Source organism: Astatotilapia calliptera, chromosome 3 (assembly GCF_900246225.1).
Source record: "Astatotilapia calliptera chromosome 3, fAstCal1.2, whole genome shotgun sequence".
NCBI classification, from domain to species: domain Eukaryota; kingdom Metazoa; phylum Chordata; class Actinopteri; order Cichliformes; family Cichlidae; genus Astatotilapia; species Astatotilapia calliptera.
The window spans coordinates 50,176,669-50,187,222 of record NC_039304.1 but is presented as its reverse complement, the minus strand read 5'-3'; the positions used below and the strand labels follow the sequence as shown (position 1 = coordinate 50,187,222).

Here is a 10,554-nt window from a genome sequence, read left to right as displayed (position 1 = left end):
CAGATGAACCTGCATACTGGGTTTTGCTGGGTAATGTGACCAAGATACAGTCAGAGGTTGGCCATAAGATGGACTTCTCCTCTTCAGCTGCCCAAAAAAGGCTCTTGATCAAAACATAAACAGACCATCTGTAGTGACAGGTAAAAGGAGCCGTCCTCAAAAAAGAAATCCCACCTGCTACTGTGGAGGAGTTGTCACCGATATAATGCCATCATGTTTTATCTAGGGGTCTAGATTTATGCCTATAGTGCACTGCCATGTAAATAATTTGCATTTACTGAATGAGTATCACTGTTCAAAAATTGAATAAAGAAACAAACTAATTTTTGCCTTTTTTTTATTAAAACCACTTCATAGAACATCACATCAGTTACAGTGTAGAATCCATGTCACTGGAGAATTTTGATTCAATAAACAGTAAAAAGGTGAGCTGTGAAGACCAAGGACAAGTGCAGTTCACAGGTTTTCTATCCAAGGAATCCCAGAAGATTGCATGGTGTCATTGCCCAGCAGTTGTTCGCAGGACATATGGACTCAACCTCAACAATCCCTCACACTGAGCAGCATGAAGTGACAGTGCAGAGGAAAAACTCCAGCAGAACCAGAACCCGGTTCAGTACCAGCAGCCATCTGGGTTTGGAGGAGAGAGACAGACACAGAACTACCAAAAGTATATTTTTTTATGTGATTGACTGTTGTTGTAATTCAAGCCCTGAGTGTAGAGCAGGTAAGATATAAATTTGCATCCTAAATTCCATGCTCATGCAGTGTTTAGTTTATGACTTTTTCACCTGGTCATTGAACAGATGGTCTTTTAGGGTTGACCAAGCTGGTACCTTGACTCTGTTCTCTGCAAGATGTTGCAAAAAACAAAATCATATGGAGACAATATTGGACACAAAATATATAACAATTTAGTTAAATGTAGCATTAACTCATAAGTCTTGCTAAAGTAAACCTTGTATTCTGATTCATCACAGCAGCAGTTCAGTTGGATGATGTCAGCAACTGCAGCAAGTGTCTTGCTGACTGAATAATTTCATCTTGCATAATCTGAAACAAACACATAAAGACAGAAACAATTTATAAATTAACGTTCGATAAAATCTAAGAATTAATCATTTATTAGATACCAATATGAATATGTCTACCATAAAACTTGTGTGGAGCGAAGTTACATTCAATCAAGATGGTCTGGCATGCTACAACTTTATAGTATTCTGGCTACAAGTATACATACCCATCTTGTACATGTTTTTTAACATTATTATTGTTATTATCCTACCCAATTATGTGTCTTTTAATCAGAGTATGCTGTTTTAATGACTTTACAATATCATTTACATTGTGTTCCTTACATTTTCTCTAATTGTATGTTAAATTAATCCTATATTTCCATCCATCCATCTTCATCCGCTTTGTCCGGGGCCGGGTCGCGGGGGCAGCAGCCTAAGCAAAGAGGCCCAGACCTCCCTCTCCCCAGCCACCTCCTCCAGCTTATCCGGGGGAACACCAAGGCGTTCCCAGGCCAGCCGAGAGATATAATCTCTCCAGCTTGTCCTGGGTCTGCCCCGGGGCCTCCTCCCGGTGGGACATGCCTGGAACACCTCACCCAGGAGGCGCCCAGGGGGCATCCTTGTCAGATGCCCGAACCACCTCAGCTGGCTCCTTTCGATGTGGAGCAGCAGCTGCTCTACTCTGAGCCCCTCCCGGATGGCCAACCTTCTCACCCTATCTCTAAGGGAGAGGCCAGCCACCCTTCGGAGGAAGCTCATTTCTGCCGCTTGTATCCGCGATCTCGTTCTTTCGGTCACTACCCACAGCTCGTGGCCATAGGTGAGGGTTGGGACGTAGATCGACCGGTAAATTGAGAGCTTCGCTTTTACACTCAGCTCCCTCTTCACCACGACGGACCGGTGCAGCGTCCGCATTACTGCAGCTGCAGCCCCAATCCGTCTGTCGATCTCCGGCTCCCTTCTCCCATCACTCGCGAACAAGACCCCGAGATACTTGAACTCCTCCACTTGGGGCAGGAACTCATCCCCGACTCATCCTATATTTCCGTTTTTATATTTCTAATGTTTGCCTTGTTTTCTTCACTGTCTAGTCTGCCTCTGTCTTGCCTGTATGGATGCATTTACACCGAAATGTCCCCAACAAAGGATGTTTTAATTCACCACTATTCCAGTGAAACACGAGTCTCCCATCTTCCTGCTACCAGTCTGGAGTTTTTGTTCACCAAAGCACACACCAACTTCATACTGACGGACAGATCACTGCCCTTTTGCCGCCTTGTCTGACCGTGTTTTGTGGCTGTGGTTCACTTCACCTCACTCTTCCCCATTCTTGTCATTAAATCAGGCTGTTCTGCAACCATGGCAGCCATTCACTCTATGGCTCTATTCATGGTGTATTTTACCCCTTCACCAAAGGCCGTTCTCGTTTCCAACATTATATTTGCAGTGTTCGTCTATCTATCAATATCTGCGGAGTATTTTTTTTAACGAGTATCCCATTTTCTAAAGCACAGCATGTAAAGGGTAGCTCGGTTAGCAGGATGCTAGCATGTAGCGCTTAGTGAGACACGCCTCAGACGAGTTGAGCAAAGACCCCGTCTGTGTACTTTATACGTGAGCAACGGATTTAAATAAAATTAAGGTTTCAAAAGACAAACTTGAAGATAAAAAAAAATATATATATACTCACCGGAGAGCCGCCAGGGTTTGCCGCTGCCATCTTGGCGCTCCTAAATTCAAAACTGCCTCTGCAGTCAGACAGGGGAGGCGTGGAAATTGTCTTTGAGTTAGTCAAACGTTTTCCTTAGTTCGAGTAGATGATAAAAAAAATAATAATAAATGGGATTTTAAGTAGGACTAGGCATTCTGTAATGATCTCTATTTAGGAGAAAAACTTAATCACTCACCTTTAAACAGCTCTCTTTTAGGAGACACACTGCTGGCTAACGGTGTCATGTGATCAAACAGCGTGAAATGAGATAAACGCTCTTTATTAGTAACTTTTACAACTTCTGGCAGGTTAATGTCTGAACTTTGGAGTGAAACACACCCTTAGTTACAGGAAATAACACCACTGTCTGTAACAAAGTGAATCCACCTTAACACCACCTGTGTGTGTGTGACTGCATTACACTCCCACTGCTGGGAACCTGAACAAGAACCAGAACAAAGTCTAAAATAGAAGCTGACAAACAGCTGCACCACCGAGTGACACTTTATTTTATAAACTTCACAACAGGTTTCATGTTGTGACCTGTGGAGGTGAAAAGACACAAAACCTGTTTTACAGCTTTTGAGCTGCAGGCAGGATTGAAACACACCTTAGTTAAAAGTCAAACAGCAACATTTGTCTCCTCCCCTCACGTCACTCAAATGTGACAAACCAGGAAACAGGAAGTTCTTCGTCCTCAGTAAAGAGAGACGCACAGACGATCAGACTGAGCTCAGACCAAACTAGCAGCTTCCTCTGAGTGAGTCCAGCTACAGGAGAGAAAAGTGGAAAACTCCAACACTGCTGCTTCAAGCTGCTGACGCTCCACACACTGAATGTGAGTTTGATCAAAAACACGACTCAAAGCAAGTTTCAGTGAAGGTGGTAGAGGAGGGAGGGGAGCCAGGACTGACTGTACTTCCTGTCTGCTGTTTTCAGCTTCACTCACAGACTCAATGGCTTCCAGATCAGAGGAGGATCTCTGCTGTCCGGTCTGTCAGGAGGTCTTCAGAGATCCTGTTATTCTGTCATGTAGCCACAGCTTCTGTAAAGACTGTCTGAAGAGATGGTGGAGAGAGAGACCAACACACGAGTGTCCAGTTTGTAAGAGAAGATCTTCAAAGAAGCATCCACCTTTAAACCGAGCTTTAAAGAACCTGTGTGAGTCGTTCTTACAGGAGAGAGATCAGAGAGCTTCAGAGGCTCTCTGCAGTCTGCACTCTGAGAAACTCAGACTCTTCTGTCTGGACCATCAGCAGCCAGTGTGTCTCGTCTGCAGAGACTCAGAAAAACACACTAATCACAGATTCAGACCCATCGATGAAGCTGCACAACAACACAAGAAGAAACTTCAGCAAACTCTGGAGCCCTTAAAGAAGAAGTTAAAGGTTTGTGAAGAAGTTCAAGTGAAGTTTGATCAAACAGCAGAACACATTAAGGTCCAGGCCCGACACACAGAGAGGCAGATTAAGGAGCAGTTTAAGGAGCTTCAGCAGTTTCTAGCAGAGGAAGAGGAGGCCAGGCTGGCTGCACTGAGGGAGGAAGAGGAGCAGAAGAGTGGGATGATGAAGGAGAAGATGGAGGCTCTGAGCAGAGAGATAGCAGCTCTTTCAGACACAGTCAGAGCCACAGAGGAGGAGCTGAGAGCTGAAGACGTCTCATTCCTGCACAACTACAAGGCTGCAGTGGAAAGAGTCCAGCGCTGCCCCCTGCTGGATGATCCACAGCTGCCCTCAGGAGCTCTGATAGACCAGGCCAAACACCTGGGCAACCTGACCTTCAACATCTGGAACAACATGAAGGACATGGTCTCCTACACTCCTCTCATTCTGGACCCAAACACTGCTGATCCAAACCTCATCCTGTCTGAAGATCTGACCAGTGTGAGAGAAGGAGAGAAGCAGCAGCTTCCTGATAATCCAGAGAGGTTTGATTATTACTACTCTGTCCTGGGCTCTGAGGGCTTTAACTCAGGGACTCACAGCTGGGATGTTGATGTTGGAGACAGTACAGGGTGGGATCTGGGTGTGTTAGAAGAGTCTGTGCAGAGGAAGGGAGACAACCTGTCTGGATTATGGACAATATTGTTTAATGGAATTAAAAGTAAATACTCAGCATGTTCACCATCAGCTGTCACTGCTCTCTCAGTAGAGAAGAAGCTCCAGAGGATCAGAGTGAATCTGGACTGGAACAGAGGAAAGCTGTCGTTCTCTGATTCTGATACTAACACACACATACACACATTCACACACACTTTCACTCACAGGATGTTTCCATATATTGACACTGTTGATAAACTGAAGGTGTGTCCATTGAAGGTGTCAGTGTCAGTGCAGCAGATGAGTTGAGGATGATGATGTTTCTAATGTTGTTTCCTGTCAGTGAGTTGAAGCTGTTAAACTGCAGCTGTCCTCCTGCTGCCTCGTTGTTCCAAAGCTCTTTGTTTCTCTTTTAGTTTCACTCTTTCTTTCTGTTTCTGCTGTCCACCTTTTCACATGGAAAATCATTTCACTGTTTCTCACTGAATGACTCCCCAAACTAGATTTGAAATTCTATCAAGTTTCTAATCATTACAAGTGATTCATGTTTCTATTTGATGTGTAAATGGAGATGATTTAGTTTGCTGGGATATGGACTGACATGTGTTGAATGGGAGGAGCAGTTTGTTGTTGTCTTCTTGTCTGTTTATGACAACAATAAATATGTTGTTGAAACAATGATTCATGTTTAACTCCATATATGAAATGTTTCTGATCTTTGAATTCTGTTTGATTAAAGACTTTCTTCATGACACAAATGAGATTTCAGTGTATTAATAGAACTAAATAAGCTCAGAGTTGAAAGGCTGGAGTATTATGTACGTGCTTCACTGTCAGGATCTTCAGGGGGATTCAAAGGGAAACATCAAACTGCTGTAATGAGATAAACTAGTTGGGCTGAACACACTTATCTGTAGTTTGTCTCCATCCAGGATCATCAGAATATAATGAACATGTGTGAAGAGCCACAAAATGCTGCTGCCCTCTCAGCATGATGAGCTCCAGCCTTTGTTAGCAGGACAACAGGAAACATGAGACAACTTTCAGAGACAGTAACCAACTGTGGCCACAAGATGGCAGCAGCTGATCTGAGATCCTTTATTGGACAGAAGGACTCTGCTCTGTGACGTCATCAGAGAGACGGCCTTCACTCTGATAGATCTGACGTCATGTCTGCACTGCGATGATGAAAGCTGATAAACACATTGTTATTGATCCATGAAATCACCTCTGTCCTCTCAAGTGTAGCTGTTTACAGAGCTGAAGAAGTCCTTCATCATCAAAACAGACAAACATGTATTTCCTGTATTAAGTGACGTCATCCTCACTCTGACCTCTTACATACATTCTGTTCAGTTTTCCTGCTGTAAGAAATAAACTGTGTGAAAATAGAAATGCAGGGAAACATCCATTAATCACAGCTGAGCCGTTTGTTTCTGACTCACATTCAATGAGGCTTCAGGTGTAAATACCTCAGAAGTGTTTGTGAGTTCAGTAGAAGCAGACCCAGTCGACCATCATGGCCTCCACAGCACTACACAATGCAACAGAAAGGCCTTCATCATCTGCTGAACCACCTCTGAACCACGACGCTCTCCCTGCATCTAAAAGCTGTTAGTCAGGATGAGATGCTGCTGTGATCGCTCACAATTTACCTGTGAGACCTTTGTAAATATTGTCTTTGTTTCTGGAGGAAACACCTTTAGTCTGTTTGTATTTGGAGTGCAGATCTGGGCGTCCATCACTTTAACCTGCACACGTTTAGTTATTGAGTGTAGTTGATGTTTGGCAGCATTTTATAAGTGACAGTTCATGAACGGTGAAGGAACAGAGGACGCCTGACCATCCTACCTGTGTCAGTAAGAAGACTTTCATCACAACTTCACAACTTAACACAACTGAAACCTGAATTCAGTGTTGCATAGTTTACTAACAGTGTGTGCTGACACTGAAGTTAGCAGTTTGTTTCCTAAGAGCTGCTGGGACAAACCACAGTGAGCGGCTACAGAGTTTAGTTAAGGTGGTTCTAACATGTGACCTGTTGAATTATTTACAGGGATTTATTTTTCATTTAAAGCATCATTTGTGAAGTTTTTATGAAGTTTACTTCTTTTATGTTCTTTGTGTAACGTTTAGATTTTCTTTTTGTCAGGATCCTTGGTCTCCTGACCCAGCGTTTTTAGTTCTGTGTGAATTTTTGGGTTTTGTCTATGGTTTCTAGTTTTGATCCCTTGCCCCTCATGTTTCTCTGTGCCCCCTCTGTTATGTGTAAAGTCCGTGTTTTTTGGTCTGTGTCTTCACATGTTTTGAGTTTCTTGTGTTTTCTGTCACTCTGTATTGTGAATTATGTTCTCATGGTTGGTCTTTTGTTGCTCCCTCGAGTCTAGTTTCTTGTGTTCCATGCTTAGTATTTCCCTCTGTGTATTTTGGTTCTTAGAGTCCTCTGCCTTATGGTTTATGTCTCTGTGTGTCTTAGTTGCTGTCTCCACCGTGTCAAGTCCGTGTCTCTGTGTTATACTTCCTGTTTTACTTTGAAGGTCTTTGTCTAATGTGAATGTGTCCTGCTTTTTGTCCTTGTCTCGTCAGCTGTGATTTCTCCCAGGTGTGTTCCCCTCCTGTCTCTCATCCCTTGATTACTGCCGTGTGTTTCCTTTGTTCCCTGTCGTGTCGTACCCTCAACCTGCTGTGTGTTTTGTCTCCTGCTCTGGTTTAGTATTTCTTTTCCAGTGTTTTAGTCCTTAGTTCCTCTGTCCAGAGTTTTTTTTGTCTTTTGGTGAGTTTAGTTAAGTAAGATGTTTTTCCCTGCAAGAAAGCTGCGCTTTAAGTTTTAATTTTGTGTCTCAGTCCTGCATTTTGGGTCCACCACGCCTGCCTGCCTGCCTGCCACACAGCCAACCCTGACAATTTGCTTCTCTTGTGTTTTAACTCTTCAGGTTTCCTGTAACAGAGATGTAAACCACCGTTTTCTGATGGTGCTGCACTGTGATGTAATCGCACTCAAAATGCCTACTTCAAGCTTGCGGTCTCTTGATTGGGACACAGCCAGCGTCTCCATCAGTTCTGTGTTGCGTCGTTAACATCACCCTCTCCTCCTGTCTACTTTAAGTTCCCAGAGTCTATTTAGTTTTAGTTCAAGTTTGTGGATCCTAGTTTGTCTCTTCTGTTAATGGATTAATGGATGTCCCAGCAAATAAAGCTGCGCTCTCAGTTAACCTCCTGTTTCCGAGTCCTGCATCTGAGTCCACACCCTTCCTAACCATGACAGTTACACTGTTGTCCTGCAACTTGGAGAGTTATCTGTCAACAGTGGACTAACATTTAATAACAAGTGTATGTTCAGTTCCCCTGCTTTAATATTAACATATTATATTAACATGTTCATGAGTGTAAACTGATCTTCTTTGCATGTGTGTGTGTTAGTATGCAGGTTAATTGTATGTGTGTTCAAGGAGCTGCAGATTCAGCAAAGCCTCTCTCTGCCCTAGCTCCCTTTTGTTTTTTAACCACAAAGGCATCTCCTTAAAAGGTGCCTTTTCTTTTGCACCTCTCTGCTTATGTGCGTGTATTTTGTTTCATTGCTTTGGACACTTACTCCACCTCCACGAGTCAGTTGGCCCCAAACTTCGATCCAGTTTTCATGTACTCTCACAGCCTTCATCTCTCCTCCATGGTCTCCTCTAATTCTCTCATTGCTGCTGTCCGTTCCCCAGCTGCTGAGCCTGGAAGTGGATACTGTTAGTCTGAGGCCATATTTTGTCTTCAGAGAGGGGTTTTTCAGAATAAGATGTACGTGGAGGTGAAGCTGTGAAATTTTTAGCCAAAACATGGTCTGGTTATGGTTCCAGTTATGTTAATCTATCATGTTGCTCCAGCAGTTGTGCTCGTGGAGGAGGGTTGATCCAGCTCAGTGGTCACCTGTGCTAACACACTAAGAAACTCATTTACAGTTTTTCTCGATTGCTAAAACACATTTCCTGAAACTACGCCTCATATCCTCACAACAGTAAACACAAATCCATAACATCTCACTCAATTTCCCAAACATCCTTTTTCCAGGTCAAAATGAAGCTCTACACCCAAAACTATTCACTCCTGCTGAAAAACCAAACTTTGCCCTCAGACATCAAACACAAGCCCTCAAAAACACACACACTACAACAGAGTTTTGCACACTGGTACAATTAATTCAAAACAATAGTTCCAAAACAAATAGGTTGCTTATGGTTCTCCCCTTCAAAACCCTTGTCACATGATAAACACAAAAGACGCAACCAATGTATGTACAGTGGCACATTGTCATTCATGTACTATACAGTACAACACACACCAGAAACATTATCCCACCTCAGCATCTTGTCTTTGGTCTGGGTCAGGCCAGAGAATCTCATCCACATCACAGGCTATATTGGCCCCAGCCAGGCAGCGGGGGTAAAATCCTCTTGCATGCCTGATCCACCCCTGGCATGCAAGAATTAAGGTAGCATAAGGAAAACTTGATATGTCTAGGCAGGCCTCTTCCATGGCCTGAAGGAGGTGAACATGGACATAAGGTTCTCGGTCACTTTCCACCGCCATGCCGAAAATAACTCCTCTATCGAGTTTAGAAAGGGAGAGTATGCAGGCAGAACGATATTAGAAAACCTTGGGTTATTGGTAAACCAGTCACGAACCAGAGCAGCGCGATGGAAGCTGACGTTATCCCACACAACAACGTAGTGAGGCTGCTCTGGCTGTGCTGGTTCCCTGTAGTCCAGCTGGAACATATGTTGTCTTAAACCATCAAGAAAAGCAAGGAGAAGCATAGTGTTATAGGGTCCTAGTACGGCATGGCGGTGGAGTACCCCTCGTTGGCTGATGGCTGCGCACATAGTGACATTCCCCCCACGCTGATCAGGGACATTTACAATAGCCCGATGGCCAATTATGTTCCTCCCCTTTTCCTTCTTTTGGTCAGGTTAAAACCTGCCTCATCCACAAAGATTATTTCATGGGGAACAGGCCGTCCTTCAATCTCAAAGATTCTCTGCAAAACACATAACACAGTAGAGTCAATCGGTACCCTGAACCACAGTTCAAGAGTGCTGAAATGGCAGCATAAACTGCCATGCTGTGATGGTACACAATACTTTATACAGTATCAAAACTCATACCTGAACATATTCCACACGTTGGTTTTTCACTCTGTCAGAGTTTCGTTCGAAAGGGACTCGGTATGCCTGTTTCATCCGGAATTGATTCTTTCGGAGGATGCAGTCAATTGTGGAGAGGCTGATGGCATTTATGCCTCGAGAAAGATGATCATCCTCAATCACTCTCCTTTGAATCTCTTGCAGGCGGATTACATTATTTGCAGTTACCATGTTTACAAGTTCCCTCTCTTGCTCCTCCGACAAAAGCCTTAACCTGCCTCCACCAGGTGGTCGTCTCTGTGTTCTACAAAAATAGAAGCACTCATTACTGTAACTGTCACACATTCATTTTACAGGCAAATAATGGAAACATACTGAAACTCAAGACACATAAGTTCAGTAACTTAAACGTTACTGTACAAAGCAGTCTTACTGCAAGTACACCTACCTGTTTTCCTCCCTGAAGGTTCTGATGATGGAGGCAACAGTGAAGCGACTCAAATTTGGTTGTACTCGTTGCCCAGCCTCCCTCATAGTCATCCCATGGACAAGGACATGGTCAACTAAAGTGGCTCGAATTTCATCCGAGACTGACTGTCTTGTTGCCCTTGCTCTTCCCCTTCCTTGTCGCCATCGTTCTCCACCTCCTTCACCACGTC

General features: G+C 43.8%; 1 protein-coding gene and 1 long non-coding RNA gene across 2 annotated transcripts; one reads left to right on the top strand and one right to left on the bottom strand.

The window, feature by feature from the left end:
• Positions 1 to 334: 334 nt before the first annotated feature.
• On the bottom strand, positions 335 to 3,523 carry LOC113019766 (uncharacterized). Its single transcript, XR_003272079.1, has 4 exons — positions 2,924 to 3,523; positions 2,707 to 2,764; positions 959 to 1,053; positions 335 to 850 (listed from the first exon to the last, which is right to left on the bottom strand). It is a non-coding gene; the product is annotated as an uncharacterized LOC113019766 (long non-coding RNA).
• Positions 3,524 to 3,662: 139 nt separating this feature from the next.
• Positions 3,663 to 5,091, top strand: LOC113019746 (nuclear factor 7, ovary-like). The gene has a single exon (XM_026163566.1). It carries the CDS (start codon positions 3,684 to 3,686, stop codon positions 5,073 to 5,075), a length of 1,392 nt encoding a protein of 463 aa, XP_026019351.1. The 5' UTR covers positions 3,663 to 3,683; the 3' UTR covers positions 5,076 to 5,091.
• The last annotated feature ends 5,463 nt before the right edge of the window (positions 5,092 to 10,554 follow it).